The 22,668-nt window shown below is 35.7% G+C and overlaps 1 protein-coding gene across 6 annotated transcripts in view; it reads right to left on the bottom strand.

Annotated features, from left to right (window-relative positions):
- SLC9B1 (solute carrier family 9 member B1) overlaps positions 1-22,668 on the bottom strand; it is a 75,689-nt gene that overhangs the window by 42,813 nt on the left and 10,208 nt on the right. For 3 of the 6 annotated variants that reach the window (XM_045471502.1, XM_045471534.1, XM_045471512.1), the window contains 3 exons: positions 11,221-11,310; positions 10,892-10,961; positions 8,708-8,846 (listed from right to left, as the gene is read on the bottom strand). In XM_045471502.1, the coding sequence (XP_045327458.1) occupies positions 8,708-8,846; positions 10,892-10,960 (208 nt within the window). In that variant the 5' untranslated portion in view covers position 10,961; positions 11,221-11,310. Of the gene's footprint in view, positions 1-8,707; positions 8,847-10,891; positions 10,962-11,220; positions 11,311-13,386; positions 13,569-22,668 lie in introns of those variants that run through there. The other 3 variants (XM_045471533.1, XM_045471527.1, XM_045471520.1) reach the window with 2 other exon arrangements.

The following is a 22,668-nucleotide window of genomic DNA, read 5'->3' as shown; positions in this document are numbered from 1 at the left end:
TGAGTAAAGAAAACAAAAACAGTAATTCAAAAGATACATGTACCCTCATATTTACTGTAGCATTATTTTCAATAGCATAATATAATATAATTAATATAATATAATATAATATAATATAATATAATATAATATAATATAAAAACGGAATATTTTTCAGTCATAAAATAGCCAGGGTGCCTGGCTGGTTCAGTCAGTGGAGCATGCGACTCCTGATTTTGGGGTTGTGACTCTGAGCCCCATGTTGGGTGTAGAAGAGTACTTAAAAATAAACTCTTAAAAAAGAGTCACTTGAGACAATGTGGATGGACCTTAGAGGTATCAATGTAAGTGAAATAAGTCAAAGTAAAACAAACACTGCATGCTCATTTATATATGACATCTAAAAATCAAACAAACCATAAAACCAAGCTTACATATACAGAGAACTGGTGGTTGCCAGAAGGGGGGGTTGGCAAAATGGGTAAAGGGGGTCAAAAGTTACAAACTCCCAGTTGTAAAATAAATAAGTTGTTGGACATAATGTACAGCATGGTGACGATAGTTAAGGCTACTGCATTATATATTTGAAAGTTGCTAAGAGAGTAGAACTTAAAATTTTCATTACAAGAAAAAAAGGTTTCTATGTATGATGATGGATATTCACTAGACTTATTATGTTGATCTTGATCATTTTGCAATATACACAAATATAGAATCATTATATTGTGCACCTGAAACTAAGATAAGGTTATATGTCTGTTATACCTCTATTAAAATTTCTTTTAAAAAGACAATTTCAGACAAATAAAAGCTAAAAAGAATGCTAGAAGACTTTTACTACAAAAACAAAACAAAACAACAACAACAAAAACTACAAGTTTTTTAGAGTGAAGGGAAAGAATTCCACATGGGAACCCAGAATGCCAAAAAGAAATGGAGAGAACCAAAGAATGTAAATATGTGGAGAAATATGAGAATTTTTTTAATGAAAAAAAAAGACTTTTGGCTTTTTTTAAAGCAAATGTAGCAGTAAAAAATATATATATGTAAATGTAGAAGCAAAAATAAGAATGTAGAAGTAAAAATATATACAATTGCAGAAGTAAAATAAGAATGTAGAAGTAAAGAACATATATATAAATCTAGCACAGAGGGCAGAGGAGGAATAAATAAAGTCATACTGCTGCAAGACTCTCCTACATTATCTTGATGTGAGGGATGGTTACAGAGCTGTATACATTTGTCAAAATTCATTGAGCTGCACATTTAAGCCTTAAGTTAACATTGTGGTATGTTAACTATATTATAATTCAGTAAGGCACAGTCAATAACAAAAAAAGTTTATAAGATGATGGAGAGATTTGGGGGAAAAAAAACAGGGCAAGTGTTAACACACAAAAATTGGCAATTATGAACAGAACTGCTATAAACACCTATGTGCAGGTTTTTGTGTGTGTAAATTTTCACCTCATTTTGGTAAATACTGCCAAGGAGCATGGTTGCTGGAGCATACGGTAAGAGTATGTTTAGTTTTGTAAGAAACTGTGGAACTGTTACCCAAAGTGTCTGTACTATTGGCATTCTTACTAGCAATAAATGAGAGTTCCTGTTGCTTTACATCCTCACCAGCATTTGGTGTCAGTGTTTTGGAATTTGGGCATTCTAATAGGTATATAGTGGTTTCTTATTGTTGCCTTAATTTGCAATTTTCTAAAGACATATGATGCTGAGAATATTTTCATATGCCTATTCGTCATCTTCTTTGGTGAGGTGTCAAAGTCTTTTGCCCATTTTAAAATCAGAGTCTTTCTTCCATTGCATTGCCTTTTCTCCTTTATCAAAGATCAATTGACTGTCTTTATGTGGGTCTATTTCTGGGCCCTCTATTCTGTTCCATTAGTATATGTGTCTGGTCTTGCACCAACATCACACACTCTTGTTTATTGTAGGTTTATAGTAAATCTTGTAATGCTTATTTATTTTTGACAGAGAGAGACAGAGAGAGAGAGACAGAGAGAATGAGGGGGGAGGGGCAGAGAGAAAGGGAGACACAGAATCTGAAGCAGGCTCCAGGCTCTGAGATGTCAGCACAGAGCCTGACGCGGGGCTTGAACTCACAGGACCATGAGATCATGACCTGAGCCGAAGTCAGATGCTCAACCGACTGAGCCACCCAGGTGCCCCTATAGTAAATTTTGTACTTGGGTAGTATTAGCTCTCCAACTTTTAACTCAGTCTTTTGCCTCTCTATATAAACTTCAGAATGAGTTTATTGGTATTCACAAAGTAACTTGCTGGGATTTTGATTGGGGTTGTGTTGAATCTATGGATCAAGTTGGGAATGATGTTTCTTTGTCAAGTTGAGGAAGTTTCCCTCAATTCATAAATTGCTGAGAGTTTTTATTATGATGGATGTTGGATTTTATCAAATGTTTATGCTACATCTATTGTTATTATCATGTGATTTTTTCTTCTTTAGCCCACTGGTGTTATGGATTACAAGAATTTGTTTTCAAATATAAGTCAACCTTGCATATCTAGAGTAAATCCCACATGGTTGTGATGTATAGTTCTTTTTATACATTGTTAAGTTTTATTTACTAATATTTTGTTGAGAATTTTTGCTTCTGTGTTTATCAGAGATATTGGTCTGTATTTTTCTTTCCTTGCAATGTCTTTGCTTTCGGTATGAGGCTAATGCTGACCTCATAGAATGAGCTGGGAACTATCCCTTTGCTTCTATCTTCAGGAAGAGAGTATAGAAAATTGGTATAATTTCTTCCTTAAATGTTTGATAAGATTCACCAGTGAAGCCATCTATGGTGCTTTTTGTTATGGGAGGTGATTAAGTATTGACTCAGTTTATTTAATGGATATGCTTATTCAGATTGTCTATGTCTTCTTGTGCGTATTTTGGCATATTGTGTTTTTCAAGGAATTTCTTCTTGGCTATCAAATTTATGGGCAAAAACTTGTTCACAGTATTCCTTTAATATCTTTTTAATGGGATCTGTAGTGATGTCTCCTCTTTCATTTCTGATATTATTGATTTGTGTCTTTTTTTTTTTAATTAGCCTAGCTAGAGGCTTACTGATTTTACTGATCTTATCAAAGAACCAGCTTTTGATTTCATTGATTTTTCTCTGTCGTTTTCAGTTTCAATGATATCTGCTCTGATTTTTGTTATGTCTTTTCTTCTGCTTACTTTGGGTTTACTTTGCTCCTTTTTCAGGTTTCCTAATGTGGAAGTTTAGAAGATTGATTTAAGATCTTTATTCTTTTCTAAAATATTCATTCAATGTTATAAATTATCCTCTAATTTCACTACTTTCACTGCATCTCACAAATTTTGATAAGCTGTATTTTCATTTTTATTTAGTTCCAAACATTGAAAAATACTACTTGAGGTTCTTTCTTTGGCCCATGTGTTATTTAGAAGTATATTGTTTAATCTCCAAGTATTTTAGGATTTTCCAGCTACTTTTCTTTTGAATTATAGTTTAAATCATTTGTGGTCTGAGGGCATCCATTGTGTGATTTCTATTCTTGTATGTTTATTAAAGTGTTCTTGTATGTGTATGATAGAATGTGGTCTATCTTAGTGAATGTTCCATGTCATCTTGAGAATAATGCGTGTTATGCTATTATTAGATGAAGTAGTCTATAATTGTTCATTACATCCTGTTGATTGATGATATTGTTCAGTTCATGTCCTTATTAATTTTCTGCCTGCTGGATCTGTCCATTTCTGAGAGATTGTTTAAGTTTCTAACTATATTTGTGGATTCATATATCTCTTCTTGCAGTTCTTCCAGTTTTTGCTTCATGTTAACTCCATGACACATGTCAACATGTCTGTTGTCAGACACATATACATTAAGGATTATCATATGATCTTGGGAATTGACCCCTTTATCATTATGTAATACCCTTCTTTATCTCTGATAATATTCCTTACTCTGAAGTCTAATGTCTGAAATTAATATTTCATCTTTCTTTTGATTACTGTTTACATGGTATACCTTCTCCATCCCTTTATGTCTAATTTATGTGTGCCTTTATATTTAAAGGTGGCTTCTTATAGATCTTGGTGTTTTGATACACTCTGACAATCCGTCTTTTACTGGTGTATTTAGACCATTCACATTTAAAGCTATTATTAATATACTTAGATTAATATCCACCATGTTTGTACTGTTTGCTATTTATTGCCCCTGCTCTTTGTTTCTATTTTTGTCTTCCCTACTTTTTTTCCCTTTTGTGGCATTAACTAACCATTTTATTTTTTTAAAAATTTTTTTTAACGTTTATTTATTTTTGAGACAGAGAGAGACAGAGCATGAACAGGGGAGGGTCAGAGAGAGAGAGGGAGACACAGAATTAGAAGGTTTCCAGGCTCTGAGCTGTCAGCACAGAGCCCGAACCGCGAGATCATGACCTGAGCTGAAGTCGGACGCTTAACCGACTGAGCCACCCAGGCGCCCCCAACCATTTTATTATATACTTCTATTTTCTTTCCTTTATTAGTATGTCAGTTATATTTATTTTTTTCATTTTCTTTTTAGTGGTTGCCCTAGAGTTTGCCACTAATCCAGCTCCACTTTCAAATAATACTGTACCACTTCATGGATAGTGCAAGTACCTCATAAAAACACAATATTCCTGATTCTTTCCTCCTGTTCTTGTATCATTGCTTTCATTCATTTCACTTATACATTAGCTATCATTAGTGAATATATTTTTGCTATTACTGTGAACTGGTATCTGTTCAATAATTTAAGAATATTAAAAACATTTTTGTTTTACCTTCACTTATTCCTTCTCTGATGCCCTTCCTTCTTTATGCAGATCTGGGTTCCTGACCTATATCATTTTCTTCTGTCTGAATTTCTTTTAACATTTTGCAAGGCAGGTTTACTGACTCAATTTTTGTTGGTCTAAGAAATTCTTTATTTATCCTTTACTTTTGATGATGATATTTTAGGATACAGAATTAGAGTCTGGTGTGTTCTTGTTGGTTTTTGTATTAACACTTTAAATACTTGATTTCACTCTCTTTTTGCTTGCATTGTTTCTGAGGGTAAGTCAGACATAATTTTTATCTTTGCTCCTCAATAAGTAAGGTGTTGTCTTCCCCTCTGGCTTCTTCAATATTTTTTTAATCTTTGATTTTCTGTAGTTTGAATATGATATACTTAGGTGTAGTTTGTGTGTGCGTGTGTATGTGTGTGTGTGTATGGTATTTATCCTGCTTGGAATTCTCTGAGCTTCCTGGATCTGTGGTTTTCTATCTGAAATTAATTTGGGGGAAATTGTCAATCACTTGCTTCAAATATTTCTTCTGCTGCTTTTTCTCTTCTCCTTTTGCTATTCCCATTTCTTTTTGTAGTTGTCCCACAGTTCTTGTATTTTCTTTATTTCAATATTTTTCTCCTCTTTACTTTTCAGTTTTTGAAGTTCCTAGTGACATATCCACAAGCTCAGAGATTCTTTCTTCAGCTATGTACAGTCTAGTAATGAATCCATCAAAGACAGCATTTCCATTAGGGTTTTTAATTTCTAGCATTTCTTTTTGGTTCTTAGAACTTCTATCTCTCTGCTTACATTACCCGTCTGTTCTTACACGTTTACCTTTCTATTGGAGCCCTGAGTATTTTAGTCATAGTTGTTTTAAAATCATAGTCTGATAGTTCCAACATCCCTGTAATATCTGGGTCTAGTTCTGATGCTTTGTCTCTTCACGTTGTGTGGGGTTTTTTTTTTTTTTTTTTGTCCTATTTTTGCTTAAATTGAATATGATGTCCTAGGTAAAAAGGCCTTTAGTAATATAGTGGTAAGTTGTGAGGGGAGGAAAAGAGTTCTTTAGAATTCTTAACCAGTCTTTAGTGAGCCTGTGCTTCTGGGCTGTGAACCTCACAAGTGCCTCTCAGGTTTTTTTTTCCCTACCCCATTAGGTTATATAGGATGGCTAGTGGAGGTTATATTAGAGGGGGCAGGAGTTGGTTCTCTTTTCCCAGATCAATTTGGCTCTGATAAAATCCTCACAAGTTAGGTTCTGACAAAACAGTTTCTTTTGAGGGACAATACGAGAAGAACAGAAAACTGTTATACTGCACATGATTACTTTCCCCCTCCCCTTGCCAGATGGCTCCTGGAGGTAAAACTCATGAAAGTGTGTCTCCCACACCATGACTGGCCTCCCTCAGACTTATCCACACTGAGTTTCTAGCCAATTTGTCAATTACAATATTGGTTTTCCTATCCTAGCACTGGTTCCTGCTGAGGTTTCTACTCTGATAAGCTATGATTCTCTGTATCCACATTCCTGTTTCCAATTTTAGGGACAGTTATTTGCCCTGTGACCTTACTTCTTTGATAGAGCTAAGAACAGTTGTCAATTTTTAAGTTTGCTTAGCTTTTTATACGTTGGTAAGATGGAGTGATGATGGTGGACCAGAAACTGGAAGTGTCTAGGATATTATTTTTGAGCTCTAAACTTTCAAGACTGCTTCCTTCAAAAAACTGATGATAAGATTTTAATGGAGAAATTCTGGCCCTAAGATTATTTGAAAATCATAGATGGATGTATAATCAAGCTTTTCTTTCATTTATTTAAAGGCAAAACAATTTCATAAAAATAGTTATAAAGTATCTATTATTGAAAATAAGGTATCTTTATTGAAAGTAAACCTGAAAGAAACAAAAATGGAGTAATAACCTAAAACCTAAACTATTTCCATACAATATCCATTTCTTTGGAACTAGGCAAGCTACCACCTGAGTAGAAGACATAAACTTGATTAAAAGTGATGAGACTGATTTTTGCATGTGGTTGAGAGTTTAGATTTCTTACTTAATTTAACTTATATACACTATGGGATTGGTGAATTAAATATGATTTGTAGAGAAACTGTAGCTCCATCTCTATTATCTAGAATATATGCTATTATCTAAAATATTATCTAGAATATATATGTTTTAAGAGTTTCTTTAGTGAATGTTAGGGTGTGTGTGTATGTGTGTGTGTGTGTGTGTGAGAGAGAGAGAGAGAGGGAGACAGTGAGAAAGAGACACACACACACATAAGACACAGACAGATAGACATGGAGACAGAGAGACAGAGACAGAGAGACAGGAAAAGAGAATATAAGAATATCCACTCCCCAAGATAGAAACATGGAGGAAGATCCTTTTCCTATAAATTACTCTAAATTTGAAAACTCAAAAATTAAAGAAAACAAAGGGGAAAACTGGTTATAGATCTAAGTATGTATGTTTGCAGTCTCAATACTGGTGTTTATAAAACTCCTAAGTTAGTTCCTGAGCAAACTGCAGTCCTCAATCTCAATGGAAAATCTTTGGTGACCAATACGTTTTCCACTCCTCAGTGCCCCTGACCCTTATAGACACTGGTCACGATATAAGGTATAGGGCCATGGGAATGTGCATGTAAGATCTATGTGTAGAAATTATATTTACAAAGGAGTCCAATCACTTATACTATCAGATGTTCAAATTTAGATTCAGAACTTTAAAAATACTGATGTTAATCTCAAACTGTAGCCTGTACTACAAAGCTATAATCATCAAGACAATATGGTATTGGCACAAAAAACAGACACATACACCAATGGAACAGAATAGAAAACCTAGAATTGGACCCACAAATGTATGGCCAACTAATCTTTGACAAAGCTGGAATGAGTATACAATGGAAAAAAGTCTCTCTAGCAAAGGGTGCTAGGAGAACTGGATAGCAACATGCAAAAGAATGAAACTGGACCACTTTCTTACACCATACACAAAAATAAACTCAAAATGGATGAAAGACCTAAATGTGAGACAGGAAACCATCAAAATCCTAAAAGAGAAAACAGGCAACAACCTCTTTGACTTCAGCTGCAGCAATTTCTTACTCGACACATCCCCAAAGGTAAGGGAATTAAAAGCAAAAATGAACTATTGGGACCTCATCAAGATAAAAACCTTCTGCACAGCAAAGGAAATAATCAACAAAACTAAAAGACAACCAACAGAATGGAAGAAGATACTTGCAAATGACATAGCAGATAAAGGGTTAGTACCGAAAATCTATAAAGAACTCACCAACCTCAACACCCGAAAAACAAATAATCCAGTGAAGATATAGGTAGAAGACATGAATAGACACTTCTCCAAAGAAGACATCTAGGTGGCTAACAGACACATGAAAAGATGCTCAACATTGCTATGTTACATAAACTTTTTATAATTCTTATATCATATAAAAGTTATATGATAATGAGATGCTTTGAAATTTTAATGGGAAAGAAAGTTTTATACACTTCTTTACAAGGCAGTAGTTGTTTTAAAATTGGGGTCCTAATTTTATTAAGAACCTTAATATTGCTAGGAGTATAATATTCCTTCCAGCTGACTTAAAACTAAATATCAAAAGTATGTTTTAAATAAAAATCTTTAATCAATGCTGTTTCTAATCCTCAAGATTTAACATAAAAAGTCATGAAAAACATTAAAATATATACCTGTTAAGCAATTATTACTATTTTTTGACAGAGTTAAGGAAATATTTCCTCTTTGTCCACATATTGTTTGTAATAGAGCTGAAGTATACAGCCAATTTGATCTGGTTTATATAGATTAAGCAGTGGCTTTGTTGGTTTGTGTTTTAATATTTATCAAATATACCTCTCATTTTCTCTCCACTTACATTTCTTATTTCACATACCGTTTGTAATAACTTTATTCAAATTTCCTTGTGGAGGACAAGAATACTTCTTTTCTTTCTGTGGTTTTGTTTCCTTTGTTTGTGACAAGACACTTTCCTTAGTTTCTTCATGTTCACGAATACTACTATCTTTGAGGATCTGAAGTAAAACAAGGACATCTTTAAGACATATACTTTCCATACTATTTTATGAATGTACAAAACCACCGAATCTCATAATTAAGTTCATATTATTACTGTCATCATGGAGAGTTACACATATAAAAGAATATTCATGCATTATATCATTAGGTATTTGGGGATGTCACAGGAGTGCACTTTGTAGAGCACTTTAATTTAGCTTTTATAGACTTGTCCCTGCCATTTTCATTTGTGGTTTATGCATACTGGATAAATGAGCCTATAGTATAAGCAGAATAATTAAAAGTGTCCCTCTTCAGTCTTACTTCCAAAGATTATTCCATAAAACTTTTGTAGAATGAAAATACAACTGAGTTGGAAAGAAGGTGAAATATAATTCTACTTGGACTCATTTCATTTGAAAAACTATATAACTGGAAAAAAATGAGAAAAACAGATCAAGCTTTCAGAAATTCAAGGCTCATGCTTCCACTGTTAATTATAGATAACATCCTTAGGTAGTTCATGAGTTTAGATACATCTTCCAGGCTTTAAATGCTGGTTAGTCTAACTATGAAACTGCCGATTTAGAAAAAAAAAAAAAAAAAAAAAGGACACTGTAGTTTGTGAGAATATTAAGAGGCTTCTTCCAAGGTAAACAAGACAAACAAACAAACAAACAAACAAAACAGAATAGAGTTAACCCTAAAATAAAGATCTTCATATTTGCTTTACTGTCATTATGGTGTGTGTGTGTGTGTGTGTGTGTGTGTGTGTGTATGCATGTATTCGCATGTGCACAAACAGGCCAACACTGTAAGTGTATTGCTAATACTTTGAGTGCAGTGGAGAGAGATGTGAGCCTATAGTGTAAGCAGACGTGTCTCTCTCCACTGCACTCAAATGAAGAGAGTGCACTGTCACAAGAAATGGTAACAAAGGCTAGAGGCATGGACAGATTAAGGAAGGGAAGAGGAAAGAAACATTTAGTAACTAGGGAGACAGAGGCACCACAGCAGCTGATGTAAATGAATTATGTGGTTCTTTAATAGCAAGCTTCTTTAAAATTAATCATAATTAATCTGTTGGGAGTTCTGATACAGAGACTTTTTGGAAAGTCTGTCACTATACAAAAGGGCCAAGAATAGACACAAAGGTGAATTTTGATTAGTTTGGGTGAAAGTGCATATACAGTAAGACCGTATTATTTTAAGTTTTATTATTTCAGAATGTATAATAAATTGATATAGACCAGGATGAAGTCTTTACAGATAAACAAAATAGAATCAATGACAAATGTTTTATATATTTAAAAGAAGATTTTTTGAGCCCTTAAGAACTATAGAAACCTCTTCCTATTTTAAAAAGTAAGCAATTTTTAAAAAGTAAATAATTTATAGTTCTAATTGTGAGCAATTATTATGTAGTAAAACTAGACCAACAAAACGTCTATTACTTACTCTATACACTTGGGAAAATAAAAACTTGGTTCTCTTCAAATATACAGCACAGTGTTTTAGTTAATTTAGATTTGTCTTTACCTCTTGTAGTTTAAATTACTGAGTTTTTCCTAGACGTGGCAAAAAATAATAAACCATATTTCCATTATTCCTAAAGCCTGCCTTTTTTAGCCCCAAAATAATCTTTAGTCACCCCTTTTCATCTTTTCGTTCATTTTGCTCATTTCTTAAGACTTATTTAAATTAGTTATTTTCAGGGGTGCTTGGGTGGCTTTGTTGGTTAAGCGTCCAACTTCGTCTCAGGTCATGATCTCACGGTCCGTGAGTTCAAGCCCCACATCGGGCTCTGTGCTGACAGCTCAGAGCTTGGAGCCTCCTTCAGATTCTGTGTCTACCTCTCTCTCTGCCCCTCCTCCGCTTTCACTCTGTCTCTGTCTCTCCAAAATAAATAAAGATTAAAAAATCTTTAAATTATTTTTAAATGACCACTTCTCATTTTTTAACCAGACATATAATAGAAACTTAATAAGTAAACTTTAAAAATAAAATCTAAGATCAGATTGATTTTTATGTCTTATATTACAAAATAGTTTTAGGTTTTCACCTGAGGAGTTGTAGATGATGGGGTGTTTTTATCCTCCAAATGTTCATTTTGTGGTTCTGTGGTGTACATGCTAATATTTAAAAGAAAAATAATTTGAAAAAAAAAGTACTATAAATCCATCTGAAACAAACATGGTTAAGTGGGATTAATATTTTAATGATTTTTTATCATAAAGTTGTATCACAGTCAAGTCAAATACCTTTATAGCTAAGACAGATCCAAATATTCATTGTAAAGTTATTAAGCAAAATCATGTGCATAAGTTTTAAAAACTTATTTATCACACAGAAATTTAAAACTTCTCAGTGGTTCATAATGTTGGGTCATATCTTAAGAGCAATACATCAGAAAACTCAGTTCTTTATTTTATGCACTGAAATAATTTCCACCATTGATTTACTCTATGTTCAGTTACATTCCTGTCAGAAGAGAGTACAAAAGTTTTTAAAATATGATCAACTACATTAATACTTACATCTATAAGTTACTGATACATACTGTCTTTATATGTAGTCCATGTGAAAGATCATCCTTTACCCATTGCATTCCAGTGTCACCTTTGTTGTAAATCAGGTGACCACATATATGTGAATTTATTTTTGGATTCTGTTCTGTTCCACCAGTCTATTTCTCTATCCTTATGCCAACACTACACTAGTACTTGTATAATAGGAATTGTTATCTGGTGGTGTAAGCTCTCTAGCTTTGTTCTCCTTCAGAGTAGGATGGACTCTTTGTCTCTTTGTGTTTCCACATAAATTTTATTTAATTTAAAAAATAATTTATTTATTTATGTAAGTATGTATGTATGTATGTATGTATGTATGTATGTATGTATGTATTTTGGAGGAGCGATGGAGAGAGAACCTTAAGCAGGCTTCATGCTCAGTGGGGAGCCCGATATGGGGCTGGATCCCACTGCCCTGGGATCAGGACCCGAGCTGAAATCAAAAGTTTGGTACTCAATCTACTGAGCCACCCAGGTGCCCCTCCACATAAATTTTAGAATGAAGTTGTACATTCATACACATACACATACACACTCTCTATATCTGGTGGAATTTTGACTAAAATTGCATTGATTCTGTAGATCAATTTGGGGAGAACTGACATCTTAACAATATTGAGTCTTGTAATACTTACACATTGTATACATCTCTCCATTTATTTAGATTTTCTTTAGTTTACCTTAATATTTGTAGTTTTCAGTGTAGAGGTCTTACATATCTTTCATTAGACTTATTCCTACATAGGCTTATTTCTAGGTAATGATGTTTTTTGAGATGTACCAAAAACAGTACCATTAAAAAAAAACCTGTTGCTTGTTTTTTGCTGGTATACAGAAATACAAGTAATTTTTATTTATTTACCTTGAACCTAGACCTTAATAAATTCACTTTATTCTAATAGTCTGTAGATTCTTTTGGATTTTCTAACTATACAAGCATGTTGTCAGCAAATATCTTTTAATTTCTTCCTTTCTCAATTTTATACATTTTTTAAAAAGTTTATTTATTTATTTTGAGAGAGAGAAAGCACAAGCAGTGGAGGGGCAGAGAGAGGGGGAGAGAGAGAGAATCTTAAGCAGGCTCAGCACTATCAGCACAGAGGCTGAAGCGGGGCTTGATCTCACGAACCATGAGATCATGACTTGAGCTGAAATCAAGAGTCGGAGCCTTAACCAATTAAGCCTTTTTGTTTGTTTGTTTGTTTTTTTTATTTTTTTTTTTCAACGTTTATTTATTTTTGGGACAGAGAGAGACAGAGCATGAACGGGGGAGGGGCAGAGAGAGAGGGAGACACAGAATCGGAAACAGGCTCCAGGCTCTGAGCCATCAGCCCAGAGCCCGACGCGGGGCTCGAACTCACGGACCGCGAGATCGTGACCTGGCTGAAGTCGGACGCTTAACCGACTGCGCCACCCAGGCGCCCCTGTTTGTTTGTTTTTAATATGAAATGTATTGTCAAACTGGTTTCCATACAACACCCAGTGATCATCCCAACAGGTGCCCTCCTCAATGCCCATCACCCACTTTGCCCTCCCCCCATCAACCTTCAGTTTATTCTCAGTTTTTAAGAGTCTCTTATGGTTTGCCTCCCTCCCTCTTGAACTTTTTTCCCCCCCTTCCGCTCCCCCATGGTCTTCTGTTAAGTTTCTCAGGATCCACGTAAGAGTGAAAACATGTGGTATCTGTCTTTCTCTGTATGACTTATTTCACTTAGCATAACACTCTCCAGTTCCATCCATGTTCCTACAAAAGGCCATATTTCATTCTTTCTCATTGCCAAGTAGTATTCCATTGTATATATAAACCACAATTTCTTTATCCATTCATAAGTTGATGGACATTTAGGCTCTTTCCATAATTTAGCTATTGTTGAAAGTGCTGCTATAAACATTGGGGTACAAGTCCCTATGCATCAGCAATCCTGTATCCCTTGGGTAAATTCCTAGCAGTACTAGGGCTAGTATCCAAAATCTATAAAGAACTCACCAATTTTTTTCTTTCTTTATTGCACTGGTTGTAACCTGTATTTACAGTTGTTTTATATCCTTGCTGACCTTGGTATTGTCTGTATTTGTTTTAACATAGATCTGTTGGTAATAAATTCCTTCATTATTTGTTTACCTTAAATGTATTTCACCTTCACTTTTGAAAGGGATTCTCACTGAATACAGAATTCCATATTAGAAGTTATTTTCTTTAAGAATTTTAAAGACGTTCCCCTGTATTCTGGCTCCCATAACTTCTGTTGAGAATTTAACTGTCATTCTTACTATGGTTCCTTTGAAGATGATATGTCTTTGGCTGATATTAATCATAGTTGTTAATTTTTTTTTCATTGTGGTAAAATATACATAACAAAACTTTACCATTTTTAATTTTTTTTTTCAACGTTTATTTATTTTTGGGACAGAGAGAGACAGAGCATGAATGGGGGAGGGGCAGAGAGAGAGGGAGACACAGAATCGGAAACAGGCTCCAGGCTCTGAGCCATCAGCCCAGAGCCCGACGCGGGGCTCGAACTCACGGACCGTGAGATCGTGACCTGGCTGAAGTCGGACGCTTAACCGACTGCGCCACCCAGGCGCCCCCAAAACTTTACCATTTTAAAGTAGACAGTTCACTGGCATTAAGTACATTCACATTATTAAGCAACCATCACCACTATCCATCTCCAGAACTTTTTCATCATTCCAAACTGAAATTCTGCATCCAACTCCCCATTCTCTTTTCTCCTAATCCCCTGAAAACCACATTCTACTTTTCATCTCTATGAATTAGACTACCTCAAGTACCTCCAATAAACGGATTCACAATATTTGTCCTTTTGCATCTGGTTTATTTCACTTAGCGTAAGGTCTTCAAAATTCATCCATTTTGTATCATGTATCAGAATTTCCTTCCTCTTTATGGATGAAAAACATCCCATTGGATGTATATATCACATTTTCTTTATTCATTCATTCACTTATGGATATTTGTGTTGTTTCTACCCTTTGGCTATGGTGAACAATGCTAAGAACATGGGTGTGCAAATATCTGTTCAAGTCTCTGCCTGAAAGCTGCTAGATCATATGGTAATTGTTTCCTTTTTCGAGGAACTGCCATACTGTTTTCCACAGTGACTATGGCTATACCATCTTATATTCATACCAGCAATGCACAAAGGTTCCAATTTCTATATATATTTGTCAGCACCTGTTATGTTGTTTTTTGATAACAGCCATCTTAATGGGTTTGAAATGGTATCTCATTGTGGTTTTCATTTCCATTCTCCTAATGATTACTGAGCATCTTTCATGTGCTTATTGACCATTTATATATCTTCTTTAGAAAATATCTGTTCTAGTCTTTGCCCAGTTTTTAATTGGGTTATTTATTTTTTTGTTTTCAAGTTGTAAGGGTTTTTTATATATTCTGTGTATTAATCACTTACCTGATACATTATTTACAAATATTTTGTCACTGTGGGTTGCCTTTTCTCTCTGTTAATGGTGTTTTTCAATACACAAAAGTCTTTAATTTTGATGTAGTCCAATTTCTCTCTTTCTTTTATTGCCTGTGTTTTGGCTATCTTATCCAAGAAACCATTGCCAAATTCAATATCATGAAGTTTACTCCCATATTTTAAGAGTTTTATAGTTCTAGTTCTTGCAGTCATAGTCATTTTAACACCTTTGTTTGCTAACTGCTAACTAAAAATTCTGAGTCAACTTTGAATCTGTTCCTATTTTCAATTTTCTATCTTGGCTGGTAGTCATATAGTATTGTCTAATAGCTAGCATGGCTAATAATTTGTATTGAAAACTTGACATTGTGTATAAAAATTCAGTCTCTAGATAATATCTTCCTCCAGACAGAAATATGTGGAGTGGGGACAGTGTTAATCACTAAGCAAATCAGACACTGTGCTTGGTTGAGACAGCTTTGCAACTTTCAGTTTTTACCTCAATGTGTCCCAATTTCTGGGGAATAATTCTCTACAAATTTTGCCTTAGATGATGTACTCCCCAAATTATGGTAGCCTCACATATTTTCCACAGATCAGGATACCTTACCACTTCCCCTTTGGTTTACTCCTTTTGTTCTTGCTTTACTATGCCAGAATAGCTGAATAAACTTCTCTACGGTGACATAGCTATAAATAAGGAGTTAGGTGGGGCCAGAATCAGGCAGGTGGTTCCAGAGCCTACACTCTCTTTTTTTTTAATATAATTTATTGTAAAATTGGTTTCCATACAACACCCAGTGCTCATTGTGACAAGTGCCCTCCTCAATGCCCATCACCCACTTTCCCCTCTCCCCCACCCCCCATCAACCCTCAGTTTATTCTCAGTATTTAAGAGTCTTTTATGGCTTGCCTCTCTCCCTCTCTGTAATATTTTCCCCCTTTGCCCCTTCCCTTCCCCCTCCCCCATGGTCTTCTGTTAAGTTTCTCAAGATCCACACATGAGTGAAAACATATGGTATCTGTCTTTCTTTGGCCTGACTTATTTCACTTAGCATAATACCCTCCAGTTCCATCCATGTTGCTGCAAATGGCCAGATTTCATTCTTTCTCATTGCCAATTAGTATTCCATTGTGTATATAAACCACAATTTCTTTATCCACTCATCAGTTGATGGACATTTAGGCTCTTTCCATAATTTGGCTATTGTTGGAAGTGCTGCTATAAATATTCGGGTACATGTGCCCCTATGCATCAGTACTCCTGTATCCCTTGGGTAAATTCTTAGCAGTGATATTGCTGGGTCATAAGGTAGTTCTATTTTTAATTTTTTGAGGAACCTCCACACTGTTTTCCAGAGTGGCTGCACAAGTTTGCATTCCCACCAATAGTGCAAGAGGGTTCCCATTTCTCCACATCCTTGCCAGCATCTATAGTCTCCTGATTTGCTCATTTTAGCCACTCTGACTGGTGTGAGGTGGTATCTCAGTGTAGCTTTGATTTGTATTTCCCTGATGATGAGTGTTGTTGAGCATCTTTTCACGTGTCTGTGGCCATCTGATGTCTTCTTTAGAGAAGTGTCTATTCATGTCTTCTGCCCATTTCTTCACTGGATTATTTGTTTTTTGGGTGTGGAGTTTGGTGAGTTCTTTACAGATTTTAGATACTAACGCTTTGTCCAATATGCCATTTGCAAATATCTTTTCCCATTCTGTCAGTTGCCTTTTAGTTTTGTTGATTGTTTCTTTTGCAGTGCAGAAGGTTTTTATGTTGATGAGGTCCCAATAGTTCATTTTTGCTTTTAATTCCCTTGCCTTTGGGGATGTGTCAAGTAAGAAACTGCTGTGGCTAAGGTCAAAGAGGTTTTTTCCTGCTTTCTCCTCTAGGGTTTTGATGGTTTCCTGTCTCACATTCAGGTCCTTTATCCATTTTGAGTTTATTTTTGTGTATGGTGTAAGAAAGGGGTCTAGTGTCATTCTTCTGCATGTTGCTGTCCAGTTCTCCCAGCACCATTTGTTAAAGAGGCTGTCTTTTTTCCATTGGATACTCATTCCAGTTTTGTCAAAGATTAGTTGGCCATACATTTGTGGGCCCAATTCTAGGGTCTGTGTTCTATTCCATTGGTCTATGTGTCTGTTTTTATGCCAGTACCATACTATATTGATGATCACAGCTTTGTAATAGAGGCTAAGGTCTGGGATTGTGATGCCTCCTGCTTTGGTTTTCTTCTTCAGTGTTACTTTGACTATTCAGGGTGTTTTGTGGTTCCATACAAATTTTAAGATTGTTTGTTCTAGCTTTGAGAAGAATGCTGGTGCAATTTTGAGTGGGATTGCATTGAATGTGTAGATCGCTTTGGGTAGTATTGACATTTTAACAATATTTATTCTTCCAATCCATGAGCATGGAATGTTTTCCATTTCTTTGTATCTTCTTCAATTTCCTTCATAAGCTTTCTGTAGTTTTCAGCATACAGATCTTTTACATCTTTGGTTAGGTTTATTCCTAGGTATTTTATGGTTCTTGGTGCAACTGTAAATGAGATCAGTTTCTTTATTTCCCTTTCTATTGCTTCATTATTGGTGTGTAAAAATGCAACTGATGTCTGCACATTAATTTTGTACCCTGCAACTTTGTTGAATTCATGTATCAGTTCTAGCAGACTTTTGGTGGAGTCTGTTGGGTTTTCCATGTAGTGTAACATGTCGTCTGTGAAAAATGAAAGTTTGACTTGATCTTTGCCAATTTTGATGCCTTTGATTTCATTTTGTTATCTGATTGCTAATGCTAGGACTTCCAACACTATGTTAAACGACAGTGGTGAGAGCGGACATCCCTGTCGTGTTCCTGATCTCAGGGGGATAGCTCTCAGTGTTTCCCCATTAAGGATGATATTAGCTGTGGGCCTTTCATAAATGGCTTCTATAATGTTCAAGTATGTTCCTTCTTTTTTTTTTTTTTTCAACGTTTATTTATTTTTGGGACAGAGAGAGACAGAGCATGAACGGGGGAGGGGCAGAGAGAGAGGGAGACACAGAATCAGAAACAGGCTCCAGGCTCTGAGCCATCAGCCCAGAGCCTGACGCGGGGCTCGAACTCACGGACCGCGAGATCGTGACCTGGCTGAAGTCGGACGCTTAACCGACTGCGCCACCCAGGCGCCCCTCAAGTATGTTCCTTCTATCCCAACTTTCTTGAGGGTTTTCATCAAGAAAGGATGATGCATTTTGTCAAATGCTTTTTCTGAATCTATTGACAGGATCATATGGTTCTTAATCTTTTCTTTTATTAATGTGATGTATCACATTGATTGATTTGAGAATATTGAACCAACCCTGCAGCCCAGGAATGAATCCCACTTGATCATGGTGAATAATTCTTTTTATAGGCTGTTGAATTCGATTTGTTAGTATCTTGTTGAGAATTTTTGCATCCACATTCATCAGGGATATTGGCCTGTAGTTCTCTTTTTTTGCTGGGTCTCTGTGTGGTTTAGGAATCAAAGTAATACTGACTTCATAGAATGAGTCCAGAAGTTTTCCTTCCCTTTCTATTTTTTGCAACATCTTGAGAAGAATAGGTATTAACGCTGCTTTAAATGTCTGGTAGAATTCCCCTGGGAATCCATCTGGTCCAGGACTCTTATTTGTTGGGAGATTTTTGATGACTGACTCAATTTCCTCACTAGTTATGGGTCTGTTCAAATGTTCTTTTTCTTCCCGTTTGAGTTTTGGTAGTGTGTGGGTGTTTAGGAATTTGTCCATTTCTTCCAGGTTGTCCAGTTTGCTGGCATATAATTTTTCATAGTATTCCCTGATAATTGCTTGTATTTCTGAGGGATTGGTTGTAATAAATCCATTTTCATTTGTGATTTTATCTATTTACGTCCTCTCTCTTTTTTTTTTGAGAAGCCTGGCTAGAGGTTTATCAATTTTGTTTATTTTTTCAAAAAACCAACTCTTGGTTTCATTCATCTGTTCTACTGTGTTTTGTATTCTATGTTGTTTATTTCTGCAGAGCCTACACTTTTAAAATTAAAGTTCCTATAATATGCCAGAAACTGTGCCAGACACAGATGAAAATTTTCACAAGGAAATGGCCATAATAAATCCATTTTCAAAAAGAGAGAAGAAAAATCTATCAAATATCTAACTTTTTGGCTTTTCCATTTTAGAAAAGAAACTATTAAAAATAAGGGCCCTAGAAAAACTTCAAAATAGAGCATAATGAGTAAGTTATAGGGGCTCCTGGGTGGCTCAGTCAGTTAAGTTTCTGACTCTTGATTTTGGCTCAGGTCATAATCTCACAGTTCATGAGATTGGATTCTGCGTGGGGCTCTGTACTGACAGCGCAGAGCTTGCTTGGGATTCTCTCTCTTTCTCTCAAGTAAATAAATATTTAAAAGAATAGTTAACAGAAGGCTAACATTATTTAGAAATAGCTCATAGGAAATCAATTTATAAAAGTGTTACAATCCCTAGCCATCATTTCATTGCCTGTCATCCTGCCCTCTACATGCCCCTCACCTCCCAAGCCCCTTCACTGAGTACTCTGGAACTTCTGCTAGACTATTATCAAACTCTCAGCCTCTTACATTTTCAACCTATTTTCAGAGCATTTTCTCAAATTCTGTGTTCTATCTGAAACCAAGCACTTCCCTTAAGGACACTTCTTCCCCTATGGTTCTCTTACATAATATCTGTTTATTTGCTACCATTCTTTCTGACACCCTACTGCTATTTCTAAACATTATTATTATTAAAAAAATTTTTTTAAATGTTTATGTATTTTTGAGAGAGAGACAGACAGAGCATGAGCGGGGGAGGGACAGAGAGAGAGGGAGACACAGAATCCGAAGCAGGCTCCAGGCTCTGAGCTGTCAGCACAGAGCCTGATGTGGGGCTCGAACTCATGAACTGAGAGATCACGACCTGAGCCGAAGTCAGACACTCAACCGACTGAGCCACCCTGTGCCCCACTAAACATTAATTTTAAAAACCTTGCTGCTTTGAAGCTTGTGTAATTTGACAACACCACCTTCTCTCTCTTCTAATCTCTGTAATTTACTGACCTCATCTTGGTCCCTTTCCATTATTCACCAAAAGCATGAGCACCTCAAATTTGTAATGCTTGTGAGTCTTAAACATACACTTGGATAATTCAGCTACTACCTTGGTTCCTCAGTTTTTTACTTCCTTTCCAATAAAAGAAAGGCCATACTAGACTCTTCCATAATCTGAAATGTTCTAGAATCAATAATCACTAATTCAAACATCTACTTCTAAAAATATTACCTTATCTTCTTTCAGTTTGCTTGTTCAGTTGTATTTGCTTCATCCCTACCAATTAATCTTTAACATCAGGATGTGTAGTGCAATGACACTTTTAGTTCAGACTTTAGCCCTTTCCCTCATTACTTCCTTTTGTATTTGATGTGTGATCTACCATCTCCAAAATATTACTAATATCCTAGTCTCCTGAAATATGGTTATTATTGCACCTTTTTAGAAAAACCTTGATGCTGCACCAACCCTATTAGCTCATATTTTGATTCACTTATATGAGCAACTGAATAATGCCATAGAAAGTTACACTAGAGTAACCTGGCATCACTATAAATTCATAACCAACAGCCCCTAGTGGGCCTTTAAAATGTACCAAACCCAACATATACATTCTGTCAACTCATTTTCCCCAACGACTATTCCAAACCTTTTCCACTCTTCTCAAACCATATTCCCCTTAATTCTCAGTAGATAACCTTACCTCCAATTTCCATATATAAATCTTAACTCCTCCACATATTCCCCTTAATTCTCAGTAGATAACCTTACCTCCAATTTCCATATATAAATCTAGCTTCCTCTCTTCTTAAAGGAAGTGTCCCTCCTACTAAGGCAATGAGAGCATGTGCATTTTAGATTATATTCCTTCCTATATTCTCAAGAATTTTATACTATCAATGATCCTTCTCTGCCTGTACCAACTATCCCTCCCCTTGTACTTCCTTTTAACCAGATCCTTCCCAATGACTTTAAATGAGTTCATCTTAATAAAAGTTTCCCAGAAACCCACCTGCCCATTTAGTTACTGCCCCATCTGTCTCTGTTCCTTTACCAATAAACTTTTTGGAGAGTCAGCAGTTCTCAGTCTTTTTTTCTCCATGAACTACTCACCACTCATTGTTCTCTAGTTGAAGATTCTACTCCTTTCACTCCAAAAAAACAGTTCTAGAAAAAATCATTAGTAATCTCCAAGTGACCACATGACATGATAAAACACTCTTCTTTTGGTTCTTGTTAAACCACTCTCTCATATCCCCCCCTCCCCACCCCCATACCTTTCTTCTTATTCCTTCCCTGTCTCCTTTCCAGGATCATCCTTCTCAATTGCCAGAAGTTGGGAATCCTGAAGTTTCTGTCTCTTAATCCTCTACCAGTTCACTGGCTTTAGGATATAGACAAAAATATTTAACACGATTGTCTTAGTTCAGATTACCACAACAAAGCACCACAGACTGGGTGGCTTATAAATAACAGAAATTTATTCCTCACAATTCTGGAGGTTGCACATCCAAAATCAGGGTCTCAGCAAGTAGGGTGGAAAGTCTTCCAGATAACAGACTGCCAACTTCTGTTATATCCTCCCATGGCAAAACGTGAGGCAGAGAGCTCCCTGGGGTTGCTTTTACAAGGGTATTAATCCCTTTATAAGGAATCTACTTTCATGGAACTTCCAAAGGTCCCACCTCCTAATATTATCACATTGAGGGTTAAGATTTCAATATATGGGCACATCTGGCTGGCTCAGTTGGTTAAGCATCCAATTTTTGATTTTGGCTCAGGTCATGACCTCATGGTTCGTAAGATCAAGCCTTGATTAGGGCTCTGAGTTACAGCAAGGAACCTGCTTGGGATTCTCCCTCTCCCTCTTTCTGTCCTTACCCTGCTCACATGCTCTCTCTCTCCAAAAATAAATAAACTTTTAAAAAGTTTCAATATATGAATTTGGGGAGAGACACATTCAGTCCATTGCAATGACCTATAGGATTCTGCACAATGTGGTCCCTGGCTCCCTCTCTAGCCTAATTCATACCATTGCCCATCCATTTTTCCCCCACTCTTAGCCACTCTGTTTTTTTCAGTTCCCTGAAATTGCTAGGTTCCTTCTGTAGGGCCTTAACACTTACTTTTCTCTCTAATTTGAAACACTCTCTACCACCAATCTCCCTTTCATTTGGTTAACTCCTTTTCATCCTTCAGCTCAAGGAACATATCCTCAGAGAAATATTTATGACATCACCTCTGCCCCTAGCTAAGTCAGGTCCAGTTATTATATGCTCTTACAGTATCTTGATCATTTTCTTCAGAACATTTATCTCAGTTTGTAATTGTGTATCCATTAGTGATTGTTTAATGTGTTAGCCTCATTAGGCTATAGACTCCATAATAGTGCCCATTTTATTTTTCAATTTTCTGCTCATTTTATTTTTCAATCTCTTTATCCCATTCTGTTCCTCAGATAAGATAGTTTCTATTTATCTATCAAGTTCACTGATTTTCCCTCATTCATTTCCATTCTGCTGTTGAGTCTATCCAGTTAATTTTTATTTCAGATACTGTATTTTTTAGTTTGAAACTTTTTGTTTCTTTAGTTTCTATTTTTCTGCTATTAATGTGTATCTTCCCATTCATTACAATCATAGCTTACCACAACGAAACAGTTATAATAATAGCTGCTTTAACCTCTGTCTGATAATTCCAATATCTGTGTCATTTTGGATTGGCATCTATTGATTTTCTTTTCTCGTAAGACATTCATT

Source organism: Leopardus geoffroyi, chromosome B1 (genome assembly GCF_018350155.1).
Source record: "Leopardus geoffroyi isolate Oge1 chromosome B1, O.geoffroyi_Oge1_pat1.0, whole genome shotgun sequence".
Classification (NCBI taxonomy): Eukaryota; Metazoa; Chordata; class Mammalia; order Carnivora; family Felidae; genus Leopardus; species Leopardus geoffroyi.
Note: the sequence above shows the minus strand (reverse complement) of the source record. Positions and strands in the feature narration are given on the sequence as shown.